This window comes from Symphalangus syndactylus, chromosome 11 (genome assembly GCF_028878055.3).
Source record: "Symphalangus syndactylus isolate Jambi chromosome 11, NHGRI_mSymSyn1-v2.1_pri, whole genome shotgun sequence".
Taxonomy (NCBI): domain Eukaryota; kingdom Metazoa; phylum Chordata; class Mammalia; order Primates; family Hylobatidae; genus Symphalangus; species Symphalangus syndactylus.
The window spans coordinates 78,446,306-78,473,804 of NC_072433.2; the positions used below are offsets into that span (position 1 = coordinate 78,446,306).

Below are 27,499 nucleotides of genomic sequence, written 5' to 3' on the forward strand. Positions count from 1 at the left end.
TTAGCTGGGCGTGGTGGTGGGCACCTGTAATCCCAGCTACTCGGGAGACTGAGGCAGGAGAATTGCTTGAACCCAGGAGGCAGATGTTGCAGTGAGCAAAGATCATGTCACTGCACTCCAGCCTAGGCAACAGAGTGAGAGTCCATCTATGTAAAAAAAAAAAAAAGAAAAAAAAGGGATGTTTCTCTGGCCATAATAGGAGTAGAGGAGTAGGAGGGATGAATTGGAACAGACAGCTCTACCTACAAAGCTGTCAAAATAGGTTCACTAAAAGAGATGAAGTCCTCAGGAAAGACAATGTTCTAGGAAGGATTGTAGAGGACAAATTTCAGAGCAACTTAGAAGATAAAATAGACAAAATATGTTGACTAATTTGATGCAGCATATGAAGGAAAATGGGGCATCAGGGTAAATCGGTGCGAATGGTGATACCAGCACTCAGGAGGAGGAAAATGTGTGATGAGAAGAGGGATACTAAATTCAGCTGTGGAGGAACTCTGAAGTGGTTTGGGGATCTCCAGGCCTGGAGCTTAAGAGAAGTGAAGATGCAGATTCAGAAAGAGTTGGCCCTAATGTGCTTGGAGGAAGGTAACATGGAGATTATGAATTTAGGAAGGATATCTTAATAAAATGAAGAACCTGGCACATAATAAGTGTTGATACAGTCTAGCCTGCTGCAACAAATATTTGCAACCGTATCTGGAGACAGAGGCCAAAGGACTTAGAGTGAGTTTCTTATTATCTGAATGGGTTTTCAAGAGCTCTTTTGGAAGTGAGTTGGAGAACTGCTGAAAAGAAAAGGAAATTCTAAAATTAGATCCAAGTATAGAACTAATGACCAAGGGTTAGGAATGCCAGCTACCCAAATGAGGTGGAGGGTGTTTCTTCGAACAATTTGCAAACGCAGTATTTTTTTTTTTTTTTACAACGGGGTCTCACTCTGTCACCCAGGCTGGAGTGCAGTGGCATAGTCAGCTCACTGAAACCTCCACCTCCCAGGCTCAAGAGAGCCTCCTACCTCAGCCTCCTGAGTAGCTGAGACTACAGGCATGCACTTCCACACTTGGCTAATTTTTGTAGTTTTTGTAAAGACTGGGTTTTGCCATGTTGCCTAGGCTGACCCCAGTCTTTAACTTTGTTGTTCACTCTCCCATGCACAGTATCCTCATGATGATTTGGCAGTTCTGTGAAATATGTGCCTTATTGTCTTCCTGTATGACCCTCAGTTTATTTGCTGAGAACAGTGGTGGCTGACTGCTGCGGAACTGGTGTTAATCCTTGTCAGGAAACCTCAAGGACACCAATATTTTCTCACCAAGAAAATATTCAGATCACGGAAACATCTTTGTCTCTAAGTATCTGTGAATTTCAGAATAAAGACCTATATTTTAGAAATAAAGCTCTTTGATACCCTTTTGTTTCCATTTATCTTTCTAATTTAAAAATAATGTGTGCCTACTGTTGGAAATAGATCCATTAATTTTTTTTATGTAATTTTTTTTTTTTTTTTTTGAAATAGAGTTTCACTCTTGTTGCCCAGCCTGGAATGCAATGGTGCGATCTTGGCTCATTGCAACCTCCGCCTCCCAGGTTCGTGTGATACTCCTGCCTCAGCCTCCTGGGTAGCCACCATGCCTGGCTGATTTTTGTATTTTTAATAGAGATAGGGTTTCACCACATTGACCAGGCTCATCTGAAACTCCTGACCTCAGGTGATCCCCCCGCCTCGGCCTCCCAAAGTGCTGGAATTACAGGCGTGAGCCACTGTACTTGGCCGATATCTTAAATCCACATTTTTTCACAGTTGTGTTCCATGTTTTACATTGATGGGTTTGTTTTAGTAGCACATTCCAAATTGTTAGAATCAGAAGGTCAGTGAGGTAAAATTAAAACAAGTACTTTGGAAGATTGTAAACATAGAATAAATTCCAGCTTCATGTAAATGGAATGTGATTTCCATAATAAAGCCATTATTGTTGCCACTGGTGCATAGCAATAAAGCCAAGGCTGCAATTACAAAGAAAACAGATAATACAACACCATACTTTCTTTAAAAATGGCAGTTAAATTCATGGAAATAATATTTTTCACTAAAAATAAAGAGATGTGATGTAATCTTAATGGAATCTACTGACTCCCATGAGTAGACTTTCTTAATGATAGTAGCACTAATTGACATATCTACTTGCTGGTTTGTTGTTTGTTGTTGTTGTTTGTTTTGTTTTCTTTGCCTTTCCAGAAGTAATTCCTTTCACTAAAACCTTTTCAAACTATTTTGGTTTTCACATTCGTGACTCCTTGTTAATTTAAGTATGTAAATTAAGTATTGTGATGATTTGATTTTTTTTTTTTCTCGCTGCAGTGGAACTTCATCTTGACACAGCCTGAGTTACATGGCATAGTCTTTTTTCTTAATTGTAGTAAAATATACATAACAAAATTTAACATCTTAAACCATTTTAAGTGTACACTTCAATGTCACATAAGTACAATGACAATGTTTTGCAACTGTCATCACTATCCATGTTTCCAGAACTTTTTCATCACTCCAAACAGCAACTCTATATCCATTAAACAATAACTCACTATTCTGCACTCTTCCCAGCCCCTGGTAACTTCTGTTCTACTTTCTGCCTCTGAATTTGCCTATTCTAGGCACCTCATGTAAATGGAATTGTTATTTGTCCTTTCACATCTGGCTTGTTTCACATAACATTTTCAAGGGTCATCCATGGTGTAGCATATATTATAATTTTATTCCTTTTTAAGCTTCAGTATCTCAGTCTGTTTAGGCTATTACAGAATACCCTAGACCAGGTAGCTTACAAACAGCAAAAATGTATTTTTTACAGTTCTGGAGGCAGAGAAATCCAAGATCAAGGTGCCAGCAGATTCAGTGTCTGGCAAGGGCCCAGATTTCTGGTCCATAGATGATGACTTCTTGTTGTGTCCTCACATGGTGGAAGGGGTAGGACAGCACCCTGGGGCCTCTTTTATAGGTGCACTAATCCCATTCATGAGGGCTCTACTCTCACAACCTAATCACCTCCAAGCAGTCCAACCTTCTAATTTTATCATTGGTGATTAGGTTTCAATATATAAAGTTTGGGGGACACAAACATTCAGAACATGGCACTGAGTAATATCACATTATATGCAAATAGTATATTTTATTTATCTGTTCATCTGTTGATGGACATTTGGGTTGTTTCCACCTTTTGGCTATTGTGATACTGCCATGAATATTGGTGTGCAAATATCCATTTGAGTACCTGTGCCTTCCCTTTTTTTGAATATATACCTACAAGTAGAATTGTTGGATTGTATGGTAACTCTGTGTTTAACATCTTGAGGTTCTACCAAACTGTTTTCCACAGCAGTTGTGCCATTTTACATCTCTATCAGTCATGCACAAGGGTTCCAGTTGCTGAATATCCTCACCAACACTTACTATTTCTTGGTTTTTTGATAATAATCATCATAGTGGGTATGAAGTGGTATCACTGTGGTTTTGATCTTCGTTTCCCTAATGACTAGTGATCCTGAGCATCTTTTCATGTGATTATTGGCCATTTGTATATCTTCTCAAAAGAAATGTCCTTTGTCCATGTTTCAAATGGATTGAATGGGTATTTTGTTGTTAAGTTGTTGGAGTTCTTTACTCTGTATAGCACAGTCTTCTGTAGATACTCATTTCCTGGGTGCAACACTATGTTCTTAGGGCCTCCTTTTATTGAGAACATTGAAATGATTCTGTTTTATCTTCACTAATTCACTCCTAAACGCAAATTGTTTCCAATATTGCCAATTACAAATGCTTTCTTTGGTAAATATTGAATTATAGACAGCGGAGAAGTTATTAATAGTTCATCGAATGCAAAATGACAGCTTAGGAAATATAAAACCAAAGTGATTTTCAGTTGAATGGAGCACTGTTTTTCAGTTTGCCAAATGGAATTTATAGTCACTGTTTAACAACAACATGCCCCCCAACCAACTTTCATCACCATCACCCCCTCCCAATACCTCTTTCCTTTTGACTTAGGCCCTAAAGAGGGTTAAAGGTGCCTCCTCAGAGGTAGATTAACCATAAAGCTAATGTAGCTTAAGTTTCAGGTCCTTTCACCAGCCTTGGCCCCTTCCAAGATCCTGCACCTAATTACGGTTTTGTAATTTTCGTTTTTTAAAGAAGCCTTCCTAACATAAGCTTCAGGCCCACAAAATCCGGATGTGCCTCTGGATATGTTTCTTCTATCTGAAATCATCATCCTAATCATTGTTGTACTTCTGGAAGGCAAGCCTGGGATCTATTAAGTATGCTGAGTTATTTATGACTAGCTTTTTCCTTACAGAGTTTCTAGTCTGGGGTGCCAAACTACTATACTTTTCTGCAGAATTCCAGGAAAATATAAGCCATGGACATTCTCATGAGCCCCAGTATGCTCCCTTAGCTTCTCCACTAAGCTCTGTCAGCACACACCACTTGCTTTGCTCTAAGCACTTAGATGAACATGCAGGCCAAACTTTGAAAATTGGTTCCTAGTTGTTCATACAAAATGTGCATGTCCCTTTGTACTCTGCCCAGAGCCATAAATAAAATTTTGTTCTTATACTGTGGAAGAAAAGAATGCAGTTGCCAGACTTGATACCTAATCTTTGAAAATTTTGTGAGCACAGCTTAGGGCTTTTCTAAATATTAGGGTATCTTGTCAGAAGTAAAAATGAGCCTTCTGGCCCTTTTTCAAATTATATTATTTCATTACATAAAAATGAATTTTTCTAAAAATTAAATAAATCTTAATATATATTTTCTTGTCCTGCTGCAAAGCATTAGTGACAAAGAAATTATTCATCTATGTAAATCTTCTTATATTAGTCTTACTTTCCCTGTACAGTTATAATAATAATTTAGACAATTTGTATATATTGTGATGAAGGGCATATATCAGCATGGTCCCTTCTAAAGCCTTATTTCTCTCAAAAAAAAAAAGTGTTCATGTTCCCTCTTTCTCCTCACTACTTCCCTTCTCCCTCTTTGCCTTCTCTCCTTGTTCCTTCTTTTTCCTCCCTTTCCCGAACAATTCCATCTACAGCCACAAGTTAGTACAGAGCAAGGTGTGCATCTGCAGGAAGGGGCCCAAGCCTGGGTGTCACAAGCCAGTTGCTGTGAGGAAGGAATCCATGTGAGGGGTGCAGTGCTGCCCAGCAGGAATTGTGGGATGCTGAGTGAGTTTGGGAGGCCACCTGAGCGAGGGAATGGATAACAGCAATAGGAAGTTGGTTACATGCAGGGGAGTGGATCAAATCAGTAGATATATTAAGAAGAATAAGCAATAGCGGGGTGCGGTGGCTCACGCCTGTAATCCCAGCATTTTGAGAGGCTGAGGTGGGCAGATCGCCTGAGTCCAGGAGTTCAAGAATAACGAGAAGTAGATCTCTTAACAACACAGAAGAGTTACAAATATGGAAAGGGAGAAAACTGGAATTAACCCCGTGATGTTGGGTTGGAATTAGAAGCATTGAAATGAACTAATGAATTTCATTATGTAGAGATAGATAGAGTAAAACAGATCTAAATGTGTTTGTGTGTGCATATGCATGTGTATCCTCTATCTACTGAGAGAGCTTAGGAGCAGCAACAGCAGTGACCATACCTAGCCCCAGATCACAGTTTCTAAATACCATTCTCCCCTAAAAGAAACCAGGACTGAGGCAGAGAACATTTGAAACATCTTGGGCCAAAAAGCAAACAACTGCTAGTAGAATGATGATGATATAACCAAAGGCACAGAAACCATCTTGAAAGGGCTCCCGCTAGGGACAACTTGGCATCGAGATAAACAATGATAGTGGCCAGGTACCATGGCTTATACCTGTAATCCCAGCACTCTGGGAGGCCAAGGCACGCGGATCGCTTGAGCCCAGAAGTTCAAGACCAGCCAGGGCAACATGGCGAAACCCCATCTATACAAAAAGTACAAAAATTAGGTGGGCGTGGTGGCGTGGGCCTATAGTTTCAGCTACTTGGGAGGCTGAGAGGTGGGAGGATGGCTTGAGCCCAGGAGGTCAAGCCTGCAATGAGCTGTGACAACACCACCGCACTCCAGTCTGGGCAGTGGAGAAAGACTTTGTATGACCCTATGTGAAAGAAAATGAGAGGAAAAAGAAAAGAGAAAGAAAACAAAAAAGGAAAAAGGAAGCAGGGAGGGAGGAAGGAAGGACAGAAGGAAGGAAGGGAAGGAAAAAGAAAGAATAATGGATAATATGCTAAATAAGCAGGAATCTATTAGTCTATATTAGAAAATAAATAAGTGGATAAATCAAACATTCGATAAGGAAAAGGATATTTACGTGGTTTCAAAGAAATGCCACATATAAAACTTCTTAATTATAAAGGGGAAAATGCTAACTTTACAGTGAAGAATTTGTGCAGCCATCATCTTAGTCAAGTGACCAAAATGAACATCTTCAGTAATGGGACAAATTGAGTTCTTGTGCCATCTTATAGAATGCTGTAAGATGAACTCAGCATCCCTTCTGTGATTTCTAACAGCTTATAATCTAAATCTAATCATGAGAAAAATAAAATAAACTCAAATTTAAGGACACTCTGCAAGAAAAACTGGCTAGCAATCATCAAAAGTGTCAGGGTTACAAAAGTCAAGGACACACAGAAGACCCATTTGGGATTAAGAATCTACAGAGACATGTCAACTATACAAGACTGGATCTCTGGATCTCTCTGCTAAAAAGGAAATTACTGGTGTAATAAAATGGAATCTGAGAATGATAGTACTATATCAGTGTTAATTTCCTGATTTGATGGCATCATGTTTATGTAGGAAAATGTCTTTGTAGAAAATACAGATTATTCAGAGGGTAATGGGGGATCAGATTGACAATTTTCAGTTGATTCAGGAAAAAAAAACTTTCTCATTGTACTCTACTTGCACCTCTTCTGTATGTTTGAGATTTTTCCAAATAAAATTAAATTTGAAAATTGCTAAAGTTGTAAGCAACTGTTTAAATTTCCATAGTGCGCGAGGATTTTAGGTGTTCATTGATGGTAGTGGGTAAAGAAGGGCTTTGAGGTCTGTCATGAAAGTTGTCAGTGGTGCGGTCTACCCTGATGTCTTTCAACAGCTTGAAAATGTGTTTATTTGTGGCTGCAAAGATCTGATTCACTTTCTAAATCTTATATAACTTGTCATTTAAATATTAAAATCACCTATATATAGTTATTATTCTAAAACTCAGATAGCAAAGAAAATTCAAAACAGACAAGTGGAAAGGGTAATAAAGTCCCTTGGCCCTGAGAAAATCTATTCTGAAAACGTTTCAAACAAACTGCATTAGAACATGTGTAGAATAAGCTTAGTTGATCATTATGAATCAGTCACTTCATCTTTGCTCTTAAACTTACCAATAAATTTTGGTGTCTTCTCAGTCAGAAAAAGGATGTGAGTACAGGTTTTTCCAACACACACGCTCGCGCACGCGTGCACACACACACACACACACACAATGTTATATAATTTCTGTTCTTAAGTGCCTGGTTGGAATATGCCAATTTCGGGAGCACACTACTGCCTGCCATTTTCTGGTGGAACACTCTTTTAAGGAGATTTCTACAAATCCATTGTTGCTTTGTGGTACTTTCTGAACAGTCCAGCAGGTGGTAGTCTAGGAGAGGAACAGTTCTCATCCTCCCCCATCCATCCCTGGGCCTACCAGCAGCCTCATTCGCAAAACAGAATGTGAACTCAGCAATGTGCCTTCTCTCCTCTGGCATAAAATGGGATTTGCGAGGTTGTTCTCTCAAAATGGGCACTTAGAATACCACAGAAAGAAGCCAAAAATAACTTTGTGTATACATGTGACTGTGCAGTATTCTGAAGCTCAAAAATTCTTTTTTTTTTTTTTTATTTCTAGAAATTCCACTGATTTTGTATCTCTTTGCTCTGATTTCTGTGACATGGCTTTGGGGAGGACTACACATGGCCTACAGACATTTCTGGATGTTGGTTCTCTTTGTCATTTTCAACAGTCTGCAGGTAAGCCTTACAATTTGGTTAACAACATACATTTATCTTAATGAACACAAGGCATAGAATTTCAATATTAAAGAGTCAAGCATCCACACACAGGTGAATTTGTGTACACAATAACATCATATAGAGTTGTAAAATAAAATGATAGGAGCCTAAATCATTAACATTTGAAATATGACTGGGATTCTAACTTGCTCATTATACAGTTAGGGAAGACAAAATATTCTCCTTCATTTTGACAACATTGAAGTAACTACACAAACATATTTCTTTTTCAGTAGGATTGATGTTTATCAACTTTACAGATGGCAGCCATGTAAGATCAATGCACATATTTGGATTGTGGCTGAGTCTAGAAATTAGATCAATTGAGGAGTGAAATAGTGATGTTCAAGCAGTCCCCTCTTAAGTGTGATGCTTAGTGAAATGAGAGTGTTTGGTTCACTAAAACATGACTGACATCCCCTAAGTCCAGCAGTGCCCAGCTTAAATTAGTTTTATAAGCATGCTTGGATAACTAGAAATTATATAACTGCAGCAAAAATGAAAGCTGAGATTTTTTAGTACTTTTGTTAAATGGAAAAATGTTGCACCCTGATATTAACAAATGGAACAAATGAACACATTTTCCTTGTTTTCCAAAGTGAAAAGATCTGTCCTAGACTAAAAGAATTTCTTAAATTTATTAAATTATCTCTAAACAGTCCTCCTTTTGGCTACCATCTTGCAAGGATCATGTGTGGCAAACACACAGACATATCCACACTTTCAGAATTGTAGCATACAATTGAAGTGTGACTCCAGTCATTTTTTAGGTTTGCACCTGAGCAGACAAACTCTTTAGTTAGAGCATAGCTTACATGATGGTGCCTAATCAAGGATATTATCAACTTAGGAAGGGGAAAATACAAAATAACTAAAAGTTTAGAACCAAGTTGGTACAAGTTTCTATATGGACAACTGTCTACGGTTATAGTTACAGGTGAGCACTTACTATTGCCAGGTGGTAAAGAAGACAGCCCAGCCTCTCTGGGATCTGATGATTCAAAGAGTAAACAATTAGCTCTAAGAATCTAGTATGGCAGGTGCCATGTAAACAGAGCATTTTGAGAGTGAGTAGGGGCCTGTTGACCATCAGGGCAGAGCCATCAGGGCAGAGGCTCAGTCTTGGTCACTTTTGGATCCCTAAGGCCTAGTGGAAGTAAGAACAAGGTCCAAACCGACAGCCTGCAGGTGTGTTTTGCTTGGCAGACACACAATGTTATACAAAAGATTGTTTTAGATTTTCAAATATTTGCTGCAAATTTAAAATTGAGAATTTTCACATTAAAAACCTGAATTGTTGGCTTTTTTTTGAAGGCAGTATTTGCATGGCAGCAATTTCCAAGCCCTGAGCAGACCTGATATACTTCTTTCATTTTACTTGCCCCTGAGATTATGACACATTTAATGCTTATTAAATAATAAATGAGTGTATGGTTAGAGATGGGAATTTCAGGCCGAGAAAACTGTTAGCCAAGGCTGCAAGAAGGGAAAATGACTAATCTCGCCTAGATTAAGCAACGTGTTGAGAAGGAAAAAGAAAGGTCTTGCAATTAGAAAAGAAGTTGTGGGAGAGGAGACAGAAAGGGTAGATTGGTTTAAACGCCAGCTTTCCATGCTCGGGATGCTGAACTTCAGTCTTTAAGCAAGGGGAAGCCATCGAAGTTGTGTTTTTTTCTTTGTTTTGTTCTAATTTTTTTAATTTTGTCAATTAATTTTTTTTTCAATTTCAATGGGATGACATGTTTGTACTGGAAGGATAACTGGAAATGTTTAGGAGAGGATATTGAAAAAAAGAGCAGCTCTAAGTAGGTAGGTTATTGTCATATTTCAGACTGTAGATGTTCTGGCAGTGTGCCTGGGAATAAAAAGTAGGTGACAGGTTTGACAGTTGTTACAGAGATAAACACTGTTCATTTTATTGTTTAATTGACACGTAATAATTGTATATTTATGGGTACATAGTGACGTATTGATACGTATAACATGTAGTGATCAGATTAAAAGAATTAGCATTATCTATCATCTCAAACATTCATCATTACTTTGTGTTGGGAATATGCAATATCCTCCTTCTAGCACTTTGAAACTATAAAATATTGTTAACTGTAGTCATTCTGTAGTGCTATAGAACGCAAGAACTTATTTCTTCTATCTAGCTGTAATTTTATATCTTTTAACAAATCCCTCCCTATCCCCTCTTTCCCCCTACCCTTCTCAGCTTCTAGTACCCTCTGTTCTACTTTTTACTTCTATGAGATCAACATTTTTTAGCTTCCTCACATGAGTGAGAACATGCAATGTCTAACTTTCTGTTCTTGGGTTATTTCACTTACCATAATGTCCTCCAGTTCCATCTATGTTGCCATAAATGATATTGGGTTGATGCAAAAGTAATTGTGATTTTTGTCATTAAAAGTAATGGCAAAAACTGCAGTTACATTTGCACCAACCTTTTATTTTCTTTTCTTTTTTTTTTTTTTTTTTTTTTTTTTTTTGGTGAGACTGTCTCCCAGGCTGGAATGCAGTGGCGCGAACTCAGCTCACCGCAACCTCCACCTCAGGCTCAAGCAATCCTCCCACCTCAGCCTCCCAAGTAGTTGGGACTACATGCCTGGCTAATTTTGTTTGTTTGTTTGCTTGTTTTGTAGAGACAGGGTTTCGCCATGTTTCCCAGGCTGCTCTTGAACTCCTGGACTCAAGCAATCCACTCACCTTGGCCTCCCAAAGTGCTGCGATTATAGGCGTGAGCCAGCGCACCCGGCCATCATTCTTTTTTATGGCTGAATAGTATTCCATTGTGTGTATTTACCATTTTCCTTATCCATTCATTGGTTGTTGGACACCTACGTTGATTCCACATCTTGGCTATTGCAAATAGTGTGGCAACAAACGTGGGTGTGCAGATGTCTCTTCAATACACTGATTTTCTTTCCTTGGGATAAATGCTCAGTAGTAGGATGGCTGGATCATATGTATTTCTATTGGCAATTTTTTTTGGGAACCTCCATACAGTTCTCCATAGTGGTTGTACTAGTTTATATTTCCACCAGCAGTGTAGAAGAGTTCTGTTTTCTCCGCATCATCACTAGCATTTATTTTTTGTCTTTTTGATGATAGTCATCCTAACTGGGGTGAAATGATAATTCACTGTGGTTTTGTTTTGCATTTCCCTGATATTAGTGATGCTGAGCATTTGTTCATATATTTGTTGGCCATTTGTATAACTGTTCAGATCATTTGCCTGTTTTATTCAGATTGCTTTTGCTGTTGAAATGTTTAAGTTCCTTGTATGTTCTGCATATTAATTATCTGTCAGATGAATAGTTTACAGATATTTTCTCTCCTCTTCTAGGTTGTGTTTTTTACTTTGTTAATTGTTTCCTGCTATGCAGAGGCTTTTTAGTTTGACATAATCCCATTTGTTTATAAAATAAGCATTTTATAAATGCTTCAGAACATTGGTCTAGGGAAAGATTTTATAAATAAGAATCTTTAGATTCTTATAATTTTATAAATAGATTCTTATTATATTTATAAACCTTTTGTTTATATTTAACAGTCTGTAAAACCTTTTATTTATATTTAATATTCTTTTATATTTATAAACAAGAATATATTTATAAAATTATAAAGTGAAGCATTTCACCTTGTTTTCTTCCAGTAATTTTGTAGTTTTGGGTCTTACATTTAGGTCTTTGATCCATTTTGAGTTGGTTTTTGTATAGGGTGAGAGTTGGGGGTCTAGATTTTTTCTTTTGCATGTGGACATTCAGGTTTCCTAGCGACCTTTATTGAAGAGACTTTCCTTTCCCCAATTAATGTTCTAACTGCCTTCTGTCAAAAATCAGTTGGCTGTAGATAATGTGGATTAATTTTGTGCTTTTCTATTCTGTTCCATTGGTCCACGTGTCTTTGTTTATGCCAATACCATGCTGTTTTGGTTACTATAGCTTTGTAGTATATTTTGAATTCTGATAGTACAATGCCTTCAGCTTTGTTCTTTTGCTTAGGATTGCTTTAGTTATTTGAGGTCTTTTGTGATTCCACACAAATTTTAAGATTTTATTTTATATTTCTATTTCTGAGAAGAATGTCTTTGGTATTTTGATAGGAATTGCATCAACTCTGTAGATTGCTTTGGCTAGTATGGTTGTTTTAACAATATTAATTCTTCTGACCCATGAGGAGCATGAGATAAATATTAATGAAATTTGGTTAACCAATTAAATATAGGAAGGTAAAGTGTGAGAGAGGAACATCACTTAGAAATTCCTGGTTTGAATGAATGGCTGGGCACTGACATCTTTAGTCCAAATGGAGATCACATAAAGAGCAACGTCTAGGGAATAAGCAGTGAAGTTGGTGAGATTTAGGAGACATTGCTAAATACTGTATACCAATGTTTTAGCAACTGGGTACAGAGATAGGGCTAATGAAAGAAATTGTTAATGAGTGATCAGAGAGCTAGGAAGAGAACCTGGATAGGGTTTGCAGTTGTGGGTAGAAAAGAAAGCTCAAGAGGATACAATGCCTAACTCTGGCTAGTGTAGCAGAGAAGTTAAATAGGATGAGAACTGAGGAGCAATGCGGTCTACAGCTGTGGTTCCCAAACCGTTATGTGCAGCAGAATTCCATGGGGAGCTTGTTAAAACACAGATGATAGGCCCCACACCCAGACTTTCTGATACAGTAGGTCTGGGTGGAATCTGATCATTTGCATTTCTAATAAGTTTCCAGGTGGTACTGATTTGGCTGGTCTGGGAACTACAGTTTGAGAAAAAGAAGTGAAATAGAGACCGCAAAGAGAGAAAGAAATAGCTTAGGAAGGGAGATTGGTTGGTTCAAAGGAGATTTTTTGGTTTTGTTTTCTTGTGACAAGAACCAACAAAGGAGAAATTGACATCTGGAGGAAAGATTTGTTGTCATGGCAAGATCATGGACGAGGCAGGAAGAACAGAAGAGATAGAGGGCTTCTCTGAGGGAGGAGTAGGAATGTTTTGTTTTTGTTTTTGTTTTTCTCTAAGGCTGGGGAAAGAAAAAATGATTGGTGAACATGAAAAACTACTCTGGAGCTGAAAGTGTGGAATGTCGGCATTTGCATGTAATGCCCTCTCTTTTCTCTTAAAGGCAAGAGGCAAGGTCATTTGTTGAGAGGAATGGGTTCAAAGCATGAGATAAAAATTTTAAAAAGGTATGGAGCAGTTTCTAGACAGAACAGAAATAAACTATGTTGAAAGATCATCAAGAAATGGATTGCTTAGAGAGAAATCAGTGGGATTCAATGGAGATTAGACAACTTAAATCTGTAATTGAGCTAGTCAGAAGTAATTAAATAAATGTAAGCCTTAGGATTATAATGGTAGCCTGGGTAACCTATCAAACCACATACACAGGAAAAGTTTATTGAGCTCTTATGGAGGTTTGTAAAGAAAGGAGGACTGTGGAACATAATAGTATATTCACTGGTACATATAAGAAAAAATTTTGGTCTCTTTCTTTGAAGAACTTATTAGAAGCTAAGAATAAGTAAAAACTAAAAATATTTTAAACTCATGTTTAATGAGCTTCATTCAATCCAGGTGACATTACTGAAGCAGCAATGATTATTTGTACTACTATTGGTTGTTACCTGGTGCACTGGCACATTCCTGGTACCAGATGCTCAGTGAATCAGTCCTAAAAGTAATGCCTATTAAGAAACACTTGGAAAATGTCCTTTCTCTAGAGTTTATTTTGGTTCATTTAACTTATAAATCGCTTGAGGTATTCAATTCAGGCATTTCCATGGAATATGGCTACATAGTATTAATAGTAAGATTTTTTAAGTATGTTCCATAAACACTTGTTTGTTTTTTTACCCCTCGAATGGCTTTCATATTTCTCTACTGACTTTTGTCAACACCTGTGACCATAAAAGCATATTATGTATTTTATACTTGCTTACTACATTTTGCTCAGAGGAGATTACTGACTTACTTTTTATCTAGATTATTATGATGTCATAGGTGCTCTAAAACTGATTGAAGGGGGGTATTTTTATAGTATTCTGATCTTTTTAAGTTTTTTAAAAAGTATTTGTCAACACACATTCTAGAATCTGAGATATCAGGATCTCTAGCCACCTCTGTCCTCTTTCTCTACAGTCTTTTATTTTCCTTTGAGAGAGGATCTTGCTGTTTCTCCCAAGCTGGAGGGCAATGACGTGATCATAGCTCATTGCAGCCTTGAACTCCTGGGCTCAAGCAATCCTCCTGCCTCATCCCCACAAGTAGCTGAACTACAGGCACACACCACCATGCCTGGCTATTTTTTTATTTTTATTTTTTTGTAGAGACAAGGTTTCACTATGTTGCCTGGACTGGTCTTGAACTCCTGGCCTCAAGTGATCCTCCCACCTCAGCCTCCCAAAGTGCTGGGATTATAGGCATGAGCCACTATGTCTAGCCTAATTTTTTGATATTTAGTGTCTGATGCACTTTAAGTAAGAAAATCTTGATTACTTAAAATATTATCTAAAATATTTACCTAAAATTTATCACTTCCTAAAATTTCAAAGGTGAACTACCAAACTTACAATACATTTGCACATTTAGGAAAATGTATGTGAAGTATTTTGCAAAGCATTATGGATACAAATGCAAATGTAAGGTTTAAAAATCATCATTCTAAACGTTTACTGTTAATTTCTATTGTTGAATACTCTTCTTTAAACTATAAGGACTTCTTCTCACCCAAGAACTGAACTTTTACTCAAATTCTTATTGGTCTATCCTTATTATTTACATTTTCTTGATAGTTTAAAAAATTAAACTGTTGGATATCAAGAGTGAGCAGAACATAGAGAATAAAGGTGAAAATGCCCTTTCAGTTTTTTCAATCAGAATTGGTTCCTAATTCCAGTAGCTACTATATAACATGTGAGCATGATCATGATAATTGTTTTTGCCACCTCCCCACGATGTGAGGTTAACAAATCCTGATTTTCATTGTGCTTTATTTTATGTCAAAAGAGGGACTCTGACTTCAAGAGAGAAGAAAAGTACTTTTATACTTACATGCCTACTGAGCCCAGATTCCAAAGGCCTTGGGGTTCTATGTTTCCTTAATGCTGAATGGGCTTTCCAAGTGCATTGATCATGGTGGCTGCCATGGTGCAAGACTCACCTCCTGCCAGCTTTCCAGCCCCAGCAGGAAAGAGCTTATTCCAGATAAGAAAATCCTGTGGAAGACCAGTTGGTACCATCCTGGGTCACATCCCATGCAGGAACCAATCACAGGGTAACAGATATTCTGGCCAGGCCTGGGTCATGAACAGAGTCCAATAATGGAAAGAGTCAAGTTGGTTTCATAAAAAACCACATGGAATGGAATTCCTGCCAGAAGAAAGGATTATCTGACCAACAGAAGGGGGCAACAGTGCTAGGCAGGCCAAAGTAACAGGCATCCACTATACTTACTTTCTAAATTTGCTTGTTCATTGATATAAGTTTGGACAAGGCCAACAACAGCTTCTGCCACAAAACTAGGAAACTTTATCAATGTGATATCAGTTTATTAGAATAGTACTTGTGATCTATCATATAACCAAATGTCTCAACATTGTCCACAAGAAATTCATAAGAAACTATGTTTAATTTTTTTATTTTCCCGTTCCATTAATCCAATAACCTCTATTTTAAAAAAACTGAGTTGAGTTTGTCATTTCTAAGGGGATTCATGCTAATACTTATAGGTCGTAAGTTTCTGAAACTATTCAGGCCAAGGTATGTCCAAATTTGTATCATCATTTATTGGTAATAATCACCTGGTTGATACTCAGCTGGCAGGCCCTGGCAGAACCCTGTCAGGTAAAATATTGAAAATAGCTACTGTCCAAACCTTGCAGGTGTTCCAGGCTTCCATCCAGTGAGGTTAGAAGCACCTCTAGGCTTCCTGACAAGGATCCTCCAGGATGCTAGTGCAGCGCTAGACCTGCAGCCATTCCGATTGGGCAGTGCTTATGCACACTCATTATTAAATAGTTTGCATATCACTCCTAGCTCTAATTATGTGCTGAAATATTCTATTTTTAACCTGAACGAGTCAGATTCAGGCTGAAATACAGCATTTATTTCAGATTTTCTTCTAGGAGGTCTCTCACACTTACTATGTTAGAATTTCACTGACAATTTTCTCACATCTAGAGAGAATCCCATGTAAGATAATGAGAGTAGCCAGCAGTAATAGACATGAGCTGCTTGGAGATGCTAGAAAATACGTTTGTGGAGAAGGTCCATATGCACAGAAGCTTTCCAAAATCTGAAACACATTCTTCTTGGAATGCATAAGCTGGCAAGTGAGCAGAGCTTTGCACAGTGTTGGGATATGACACTTCTCAGTATGTCAGTTATGAGACTGCATTCTCCAGAGTACTGTTTGACTGTTTCTGTGACTGACTTGTACATGTTCGTTTGTACAAGCATCTGGTCTCGAGATGTTCCCTGGCACATTTTGAATCATTCCCTATTTCAGAGAGGGGAGTTACAACATGGAATTTGTAGCTAAAAATATATAGTCCATATTCAGACTTAAAGAGCCAGTTGGTTAAAATCATTTTCATTCCTAGCCCCATGTCTTAAGCTGCTAAATGACTGGGAAATAAGTGATTGAAAGATAGAAACAGTTTCTTCCACCTGTTTTTTAAAAATTGTTCTTTGGTGGTCACTAGAGTGTCTTAAACACATAAAACATTTTTCTTATTTAAAAAAGCAAATAGTTCTCTCTCTCGCTCTCTCACTCTCCACCCCACCCTGCCTTTTACCCTTTCTTTTCTTGCTTTCTATGTGTCTCTCGTTGCTATATGTTGAATTTCAGTTTTAAAATTAAAGCCATCTTTTATGAAGAGATTTTCCCAAATGAAAATAGTTTTTGAGGTATCATAAATGGAACATATTTCTTTGCTCATAGAAAATATAGATTCCATCCCAAATGGAATATTGGATCAAATTAATAATCCCCCTTCAATTCCCACTTAGTATCCAGAAGAGTTCAGTGCAGGTGTCTGCTTAGATACAGTACATATTTAGTCTTGGCTGCTTCCTTTTGAGGATAAACAGCTCTTGGGAAATACACATTGTTAAATAATCAGTTACAGAGGACTAATTGTTTCAAGGAACTCCCTTTGCAATTGCTTTCCAACAGCCAACAGTAATAAGAAATGTCACTTTGTTTCCATTGGAGACTAGCACATGAACTATTCATGAAGAGCGGAAAAGCAGTCTTCCCAGAAAACCCTGGAATAAACATGTAGAAGCCAAGGGAGGCTGGGACTCTATCATTGATTTGTCCCAGAGCCATGTCAAATTCAGTGAAAAAAAAAATCACTACATTTGTTTTGTAGAGTGAGAATTCAGAGAGACTAATGAATGCCTCATGTGCCCTTCAAAACATCCCCAAAGGTTTCTATAACTTCACAAATAAATATATAGAAGCTGAGACAAGGAGGTGTACTTAAATTTTCTTAATCAGGTTGTGCCTCTCTGCCCCGTGTTCAGTAGCATCTGGGCTGGTGAAACACCTCTGTGTTTTTGAGCAACAAGCTAACTCCATTTCACAATGAGTGACAGTGTCTGACATTGCCTGCTCATTAGCCTGTTGATTGGCCAGGCATAGTTCTTTAGATAGACTGCAGGATTTTCACTTTTGTTTCATCTGGGTTCTCTAAATAAAAGTGTCAAGGTCTGATCTGCCAGTAAACATCTTCCACAAATACAGTTTTAGTAATGAGGGGCTTGAACAGACTATACCTTTTCATACCTGGCTCCCTCCTTCCAAACAGGTGCCTCCATTTCTTCTGCTCTAATTTGTGCTATCTTTTAATCTTTTAGGTTTTTTTCCTGTGATTTTTCCATTTTCTGAGCATTCTATGATCACATTTATTGCATCTTAAACAATGTGTTAATAACATGCTTTTCCTGGGCTCTGTGAGCCTTTACTTTGCCTGCAGAAAGATCTAGCACACTCCAGTACTTGAAAGAGCAAACCTACAAGATTTAAACTAAACAAGATACATACGTCCTCTTTAAAAGAGTTTGAGAGAACAAAGCAAATGACATTTGGGACTCGTTTTTACCTGGTCATTCAGATTCTTTGTCTTCGTGTTAACTGATAATTTTTTCCAGAATCTAAAATTTTATTCTTCTCTCTCATATTACTCAAATGTTGGGGTGGGGAGAATACATTTTTTAAAAAATACCTTTATATGAATATTTTACACCAACATTTTGAAATGTTCAGCCATCAGATTTAGTAGAAGGTGTGTGCAGTTAAGTGTCAAGCAACCTCTATTTTACCAAGCAATGTGAGTTATCCGCTTTTCAGAGGTGCTGATTTTGCCTCTAAATTTTGTCCTAAGGATTGTGTAAAAATATGTGTATAAATAAAATCTGTAAACTATGCAATATTTTACAAATGCAAATCATTATAGATGAATAAATGAGCCAAAAGAAGTGTTTATCTCAGGATATATGTAAAGAAAACTGAGAGGCCAAAGAGCTGAGACTGTAAACCTAGTCTTTGACGCTTCTCCTATGGCATAGGCTCTCCCCATGAATGGTCTCATTCACCCACAGGTATTTCCTTCGTGCAGATCCCGTAGCTCCTCTGTAACTACCATCACATTCCTTGGTTTGCAGTGTAGATCTGTTGTATGTCATTCACCTGCTTTCAGATATGTACCAAATGCCTTTAGGCTCAAGCAGGTAACTTATATGGCTGAAATGTGCTTATGGTGAGACTATAGGGATCAGTGGGGACTGCAAAAGAACTGGAGAACTCGCACTCCTCCTAAAAGCACTCAAATGCAAATGAAAAAAGCAAACACTGTGCAGGCCAAGCAAAAGCTATTGCAGGCTAACTTTCCATGGATGGCAGTCAGTGTGCAATCTCAGGATAAGTTCAAATTTTTCCCTCTGAAGAGAATTTAATTTCTTTTGGAAGGCAAATTGAATATAGGCAGACCATCTTGATCCAGTAGAAAATGGGTTTCCACAGCTCAAAGATTACCTTCCCATTGAGGCCTTCCTTTACCTCCTCTAAGAGAGTCAGTTGTTCCACAATTATAGTCCCTCAGTTTATTGTGTATATATTCCTAATAAATCCTAGCATATTGTATCACTAAAAAAAGAAACAGGCTGGGCGCCGTGGCTCATGCCTATAATCCCAGCACTTTGGAAGACCAAGGTGGGTGGATCCCCTGAGGTCAGGAATTCGAGACCAACCTGGCCAACATGGTGAAATCCCATCTCTACTAAAAATATAAAAATTAGCTGAGCATGCTGGCACATGCCTTTAGTCCCAGCTACTTAGGGGGCTGAGGCAGGAGAATTGCTTGAACCCAGGAGGCAGAGGTTGCAGTGAGCCCGAGATCACATCACTTTACTTCAGCCTGGGCAACAGAGCGAGACTGCATCTCAAAAAAAAAAAAAAAATGCCGGGCACAGTGGCTCACGCCTGTAATCCCAGCACTTTGGGAAGCAAAGGCAGGCAGATCATGTGGTCAGGAGTTTGAGACCAGCCTGGCTGACATAGTGAAACCCCATCTCTACTAAAAATACAAAAAAATTAGCTGGGCGTGCTGGCAGGAGCTTGTAATCCCAGCTACTTGGGAGGCTGAGGCAGGAGAATCACTTGAACCTGGGAGGCAGAGGTTGCAGTGAGTTGAGATTGCACCACTGCACTCCAGCCTAGGCAACAGTGACAGACTTCGTCTCAAAAACACACAACCACACAGAAAGATGGCTGGGTGCAGTGGCTGAAGCCTATAATCCCAGCACTTTGGGAAGCTGAGGTGGGTGGATCACCTGAGGTCAGGAGTTCGAGACCAGCTTGGCCAACATGGTGAAACCCTATCTCTATACAAAAATTAGCTGGGTGTGGTGGCACACGCCTGTAATTGCAGCTACTCGGAAGGCTGAGGCAGGAGAATTGCTTGAACCCGGGAAGCGGAGGTTGCAGTGAGCCAAGATCACACCACTGCACTCCAGCCTCGGCAAGAGAGCAACTCCATCGAAAGAAAGGGAAGGAGGGAGGGAGGGAGGAAGGGAAGGAAATGGGTTTCAGGCCATGTGAAGGTTAACCAATCTATTTATAGTTTTCTCTCTCTTGAGACAAAGTGGAAATTTGTTGAGGGGACCCAGGACTCCAGTGAAAGCCTATTGTGTTTTGTAGAAACCTCCCCTCCTTTTCTCTGAACTCCATTATTTCATTCCCCAATACTATGAGACTCTTGAATTCATTACTGAGCTTCTTAGCTTCTGAGCAGCTGCTTTCTGCTTACTCCCCATAGCCTTTCTTCTCATGCACAGGCAGCTTCAGAAGTGGAACATGCCGTCATTTCCTTTTTCTTTGGAATCGAGGCCCCTCAAGTCTTGGCTGCCTTGGAGGACTTGAACTCTGTTGTTTGTCTCCCCAACCCTGTCAGATTCCTGCAAGTCCCAGGCTGCAATTTTCTGTTCAACCTCTAGGCATCTCACTGTAAACTAGAAAGTCCCTCAGAAGAAAAAAACAACGCTGAATATAGGGCTCCCCAATAAATGGGTTTTGCTTCTCTCCAGGATCTTGACCCCTCAACTACTGGCTCCTCAACTCTGATGCCTTTCAACCCCTGTTTTGTTATTTTTCTTGTTCTTGTATTATTGGTTTTGTTCATGCTCCTATTTTTGTTATTGTGTAAGTGTGTGTGAAACGTTTTTCTCCAGTTTACATAGTTGTACTCAATGAGGTTAATCTGATATGCGCTACTCCATCAGAGCCAGCAACAAAAATCTCAATACATTTATTTCAACAAATTATATCTAATAATTTTTAACATATACTGATTGCCTACTAATAAATGAAGATATTTAGAGGTGCTGAAATTCATCAGATATTTAGTGGATACCTTTTAAGGCATATACTCCTGGGCCGGCAGCCTAAGAATATCACGATGAGGAAGGCTGTACGTGCAACATCTTATGGTCAGCTGATGAACTGTACTTTTTCTCATATATCAGCAAAACTAAAACAATAAATATGGAGGTTGAGTAAGATCTTAGAATCTGTAATCCATCAATTGAAGATTGAGATTCAGAAATGATATTTCAGCTACAGAATGACCACGCCTATTTCACAAAACTGACATAAAACAATAGGAAAAAACAGACTGGCTGGGTGCAGTGGCTCATGCCCATAATCCCAGCACTTTGGGAGGCCAAGGTGGGCAGATTACTTGAGGTCAGGAGCTCGAGGCCAGTCTGGCTAACATGGTGAAACCCCATGGCTACTAAAAATACAAAAATTAGCTGGGCATGGTGGTGGGCGCCTGTAATCCCAGCTACTTGGGAGGCTGAGGCAGAAGGATCACTTGAACATGGGAGGCGGAGATGGCAGTGAGCCGAGATGATGCCAGCCTGGGTGATAGAGTGAGCCTCCATCTAAAAAAAAAAAAAAAAAAACAACAAAATAAACAGACTAATAACACAAAGGGCAACTACAACTAAAGGTACATGTGCCAAATGGATAGCACTCCAGGAAACAGATCTGCCTTCTCAGAATATGGATAGAAAAATGTCAACTACAGTTCTACTGAAAAAAATATAAAGAGCATGAATTCAAATATAAACTGAACTTTCTTTTTAAACTCTTTAGATAGGTCTGGGAAGTTTTATTTTCAGTCCTGCAGAATAAACCAATTCCATGTCACTGTTTTCCTCTGCAAATATTTTAAATAATGTTCTCTTTACCTTGAGAAATGGCATGAAATAGCAAATTGAAAATACCTTGAAATACAAATCCTGTCTTACTAATTTTTAGTTTTGTGACTGTAGGCAAATTATGTAATTTCTCTGAAATGAGGATAGCACTACTTACTTTACAAGGCACCTATGGAAATCAACCAAAGAATGTGAAATTTCCAGCACTTAACTGGTGTGTATTAACATTAACTGCCTTTCTCTTGTCCCTAATATGATACCATACATGCATATGCATTTCATGTAAGATTACTTCACATAGTTTATCATTGAAATCAGTTAGCAGTGTTTTCTCTAATTCCCTTCAGTTAGTCTGATTATTCCGTCTGTTCAGAAGCCTGATGTCACAGGCTGCATTTACTAAGCTACCAACTCAGTGATCTTATTTGGAAATAAGACCTCAGTGTATGGGTGCTATATAAATATGAGGTAGACATAAAATCTGCCTGTTACATTTTGTCCTTCGTTCCATAATTAATGTTTTGGGACATGTTGGGCCAGTACCATACTGTCAGTCTTGGAAACTCTCAGTTATAAAGTGGTGATATAGTCAGGCATTGCAAAAAGGGGGCCACTACCCTAGGTGGATAATATTTAATTTGGCATGTGATACTTGGAAGAAAATTGGTAAAATCAGGATTGGCTCATTACCTTCATAAAGAATTTTCAGGAATTTTTGTTTGCATGTTGATTGCTAGAATAGGGAGTACGCAGAGGAGTACTATGCAGCGTCACCTATCAGGAATACAATTATTAGCTAAGACTAAATAATAGTAGGTAAAAAGTAGATGAAGTGAAATGTTAAGATGGTCATTTAAAAAGGTTTGCAAGAAAAATCTAATATGTGAGCATTTGAGGAAAACAAAAGAATTTGAATTCATCAGAGTATTCCTCATAGCACAATTGATTATCAAACTTTATAGTAAAATTTTTATTTAGAAAATTTGTAATATCAAAAATATAAATTATACATAGTTTATTGTTTGAACCAGTATCATAACACTGGAAATCTTATATTTATTTATTCATTCATTCAGAAACATTAATCTATCCAGACTATGTTCATGTATGTATTTGTAGACTGGTTATTCTATGCCCTCAATATATATTATAATAAAAATCAGAACAAGAACAATAATATTGATTAAGTGTTTATTATGTGGAATTGTACTTATTTCATTAAATCTTTGCAACAACCTGAATGGTAGGGACTTTTATTCCTGCCATTTTACACGTGGAGAAACAAAGGCTTAGAGACTTTTAGGCAAGGTCACATACCCAATAACATATGAGCAGGGATTCTATAATCAGTTTCTTTATCATGCACTGCAACGCTGAAAGAAGAGTACATTTTGTATTATATTGGAAACCTCAGTTTTGCTTTTTACTAAAACCATTTACTCAAATACTACACTGAAAATATTTGAATAACTGTACAATAAATAGCAACTCAAGAGACACAAATGATCACTTCATAGTTAAATGCTAAACTGATGATACTGACAATAATTCCCTATCACTTACTCTGGGTATCACTGGGAAAGTTACTCAGTTTCTGTAAGCCTCAGGTTCCCTCTTCAAAAAGTGAGAATAATAGTAGAACCCACCTTAGGACCAGGACTGTTGAGAGGACTGAGTAGTATAAATAATACATGTGAAGCATGGCTGCGTGTGCAAAGCAGGAACAGTGCTCAGAAAATATTAGCTACTCTTATTGTCAGGGTGGTGGTTGCTATCTAGTGTTATTTGTAATTATTCTTAGCAATAATAATAATTTGATAAGTTCACAGGAATATCTAGAAAAGTCAGAGATGGCTTTTATAGCCTGGTCCTTAGCCAGGCTATAAATGTTACCAAATTTTGGATGAGTCTAGAGGCAAAGGAAGTCTCTTCAGGTTCTTCAGATAGAAGTCAGGAATGGGAAAATGTGCAAGGTGGGGAGAGCATAGTTATCCTTGTCTGGCTGGAATGAAGCTTATGTAGGAGAATAAGGGGAAATACTGTTGAAAAGGCCTTAGGGGAGGTGGATGGTCACATGAGCAAAGTCTTTGTGCCACACTATTATGGGATCTATTTAAATAGTTTAAAGTAATTGGAAAAAAAAAACTTCTAAAAAATTATTTTTTGTAAATACCGTAACCACTGCAATTATTGAATTCTGGCCTTTTGCATTCTATCTATAAAGACAAGTCCAAAGACAGCCACCAGGGAGTTTATTCCGCTGGAGGACAGAACCATTATCACGGATGCTTTTGCTTCTTCCACTGATACTGACTCTGAGAATGAGCTCAGAGCAGCATGAAAGGAATTTACCATAAATAAATAATACATAAATGCATAAAACACAAACTGTAATCCAGAGTGTGATCTTCTTGAGATCAGGGGCCATGATTTAAAAATCTCCCATGCCTCTCATAGTTGTAACACCTCTTACAGTGCTAAGAACCTACTGAATTGAATTCCTGGAGCACTTTTTTTTTTTTTAAGACACTGCACAAATGAGCACTGAAGTGAAAGAACCTTATCTGATCCTTAAGGCATAGAGAATGGCACCAGTCAGGGGCCCTCTGAACTTGGCACTGCTTGTATCTCTGTGAACTCGCAGGGGATTCTCTTTTTTCTTTTCCTGTCTCCATCTCTGCTTCATCAACTAGAACTTCTTATCATTTTCTTCTCCTTTCAACATCTGTTTTCTATTGCATCCCATTGTTTTCATTTTTCATCTATCTTGATCATTCTCATACATTCACAGCTCTGTTAGTAATCCCACAGATAACTATGTATGACTTGTTCTCTGAGAGAGCAAGCCTTTAGCATACAAGGACTCATCTCTGCTTTAAAAAAGCAAACAAAGTTTTTAAATCCACCTAATAGTGTTCAGCAGGGAATTTTTTTTTTATTTTTAGAAGACATGGTGAATTTTCCAATTCAGTAGGAACAAAAAGAAATAATAAAACAGCCAGGTTTGTGCCATTTCAGAATGCCAGTGCACATTCCTAGTGGCAGTTAATACTGGCAGGTGCTGTGAAGAATCATACATAGGCAACTGGATTCCTGAAGTCAGCCAAGAGTTGATTGCTTATGTTTTTAGAGCTGTGTGAAGAAGAAAAATGTAGGCACACCACTGCTGTGCAGTCCACGGGAGTCTCACAGCTGCAGGCCCTGAAGCACTTTGAAAATGGTCCCTAATTGTCTTTTGCCTCTGTGTTACCAACTTATCGCCTACCCCCGTGGTGGCTTTCATGCCGTGTGTCACCAAAAGCTAGCCTCTGCTATTTTCTAAGGAAGGAACTGGCAACTGTTCCAAAGATGAAATCTAAATGTAATCTCCATAGTTGCAGGTAGAAGCAAAGAAAATGTTTTAGAACTTTTCTTATCTTGACTTCAGGCATCATACCTCATATTTATCAACTTTGTAGCCAACTTTAGGGCAAACATTAAGAAATAAAAAACCACACACATCCACTTCTCCTTTGCCCCTCAAAAGTCTCTTCATTGGCATGACTTTGTATCTTTATATTGGCAAATACTTGGCTCAATTATAGAAGTTATAGATCTTCCTCACTAGCACAAGTCTTTTCCAGCCCAAACAGCTATTGGATTTGCAGACACAAGGACAGCAGAGGCTGCAGCACTTTGGCTTTGCTTGGTCTTTCGGGCCCTTTTGGCAAAGGAAAATGGTTCTTACTAGTGAGTACCTATCCAGCCTTAGGCAGCTCACAGGCAAGTAGAAAAAGTGTAGAAAAGGTGAGACTAGTAAGAACGAAATCTTGCTAGAGAGCTACTGACAAGAACATAGCACTTACACCAGGTGATCACTTGGATACTCAGGGTGATTACACCAGACACTGCAAACTCCTGTGTCTACAAAGGCTGGAAGCAGACTCGCCTGGAGCCTGTGGTCAAGTGGGAGTGTGCCTTGTAAAGGGGGATGAAGGGGGATAAAGGGGCAGCAGCTATGTGACTTCAGTTAAACATTTGCTGGACAGGAAGCAGATCCAGTGTCAGCCAGATCTTCTGATTTTTCTAGAGAAGCCGGAAACCAGATTTTTAATGTGAAACCTCCTAATTTGTGAATGGTGGCGAGTATTTAAGACAACTTTTATACACTGTGCGGGCCAGTCCAAACCTGTCAGCAGGCAGTATTCAAGCTGCCAGTTTGTGGCCTCTGGCTTACCTAATAGGCATTCCCTCATAGTCCATGTGGATCAGGAAAAAGAAATTTTTTCAGCTTTGTCTATCTTTTACAAATTTTCTACACTAAACATTTTTTTCTAATCAGAGTTGGTTTCAGAGCTGTTGGACCCCTTTTCTGAACATAGTTTGGAACAAACCCCAGCTCCCAGGGTGGCCTCAGGATGAGCCATCCCCTCGAGTGACCTCAAGTCTATAGCTGATCTGAGAAGAGAGGAGGGAGAGTCTGGACATTCGGGGCCTGTCCTAGACTAGTACAAAACACTGGGCTCCACCTGGCTCAGTACTACAGATGCAGGGGAGGCAAAAAGTCACTCATTCTAAGTCAGGCCTGAACTTCTTTAGCTGTGCTTGGCAATGTGGAGTATAGCTGTACAGAAGGGAATGAGATGCTGTGGGAGACAGAAAAGATATGAAAGTATAGAATGGGGCCAGGCACTATGGCTCACGCCTGTAATCCCAGCACTTTGGGAGGCCAAGGTGGGCCGGTCGCTTGAGGTCAGGAGTTCGAGACCAGCCTGGCCAACATAGTAAAACCCCATTTCTACTAAAAATACAAAACTTAGCCTGGCATGGTAGCAGACACCTGTAATCCCAGCTACTCAGGAGACTGAGGTAAGAGAATCGCTTCAACCCTGGAAGAGGAGGCTGCAGTGAGCCAAGATCATTCCATTGCACTCTAGCCTGGGCAACAGAATAAGACTCTGGCTCAAAAAAGAAAATAAAAAAGGAAAGTACAGAGTAGAATGGGGAGTATAGGGAAACACTATTTCTAGTCCTCAACTGTAAGTAAGAAGAATAAATCAAAAGTAGAGGTGCTAAATCATGAGACCATGGGAGATGCTCAGTGCTCCTTTCTAACTTGTTCCATGAATGCACCCGTCCTTATACCAGACTATTGGAAATCTTCACCACAACCAGAAGCCGTGCCAGGGGTGCAGTGGCTAGGATGGAGACAACAGGCTATTTTTGTTCCAAGTGAAACAATAGGCCAAGTGAACAGGTAAATACATGGGGCAGCTCAAAAGGGATGTCAGCCCTGGAGCTGATGGGTGTGTTTCTTCTTTATGGTGTCAGAGTTGGGCCAGAAGTCTGAGTAACCAAGTCAGGACCTGCAGTTTGGGCAAGATTCAAGCTGCGGTTCAGAACCACAGCATTGGAGACAAAAGCAAGTCCTGCATGTCCAGTGTCATCTGGGCCTTGTGGTTTTTTCCTTTCTTCCTTTTTATAATGGATTTTTTTTTTCCCAGAGAGGAGAAGATGACATCAGCCAAATATGAGATACAGGCTCAACTAATTAAATATTTTTTGGTTTATTTACTTGTGATTTTAAAAGAGTATGAAGCATGCTTGGGAGACATTTGTGTCTGGAAAGAGTTGAGCAACTCTAAAGCCGTAGCATGCAGCAATTGGTGAAAAATTGCTAAATTATGTTTCTTT

General features: G+C 38.7%; 1 protein-coding gene across 6 annotated transcripts in view; it reads left to right on the forward strand.

Moving 5' to 3' along the window:
* ADGRV1 (adhesion G protein-coupled receptor V1) overlaps positions 1-27,499 on the forward strand; it is a 598,696-nt gene that overhangs the window by 527,890 nt on the left and 43,307 nt on the right. For 5 of the 6 annotated variants that reach the window (XM_055297968.2, XM_063612214.1, XM_063612213.1 and 2 more), the window contains one exon: positions 7,933-8,054. In XM_055297968.2, the coding sequence (XP_055153943.1) occupies positions 7,933-8,054 (122 nt within the window). Of the gene's footprint in view, positions 1-7,932; positions 8,055-15,106; positions 15,356-27,499 lie in introns of those variants that run through there. The other variant, XM_063612215.1, reaches the window with a different exon arrangement.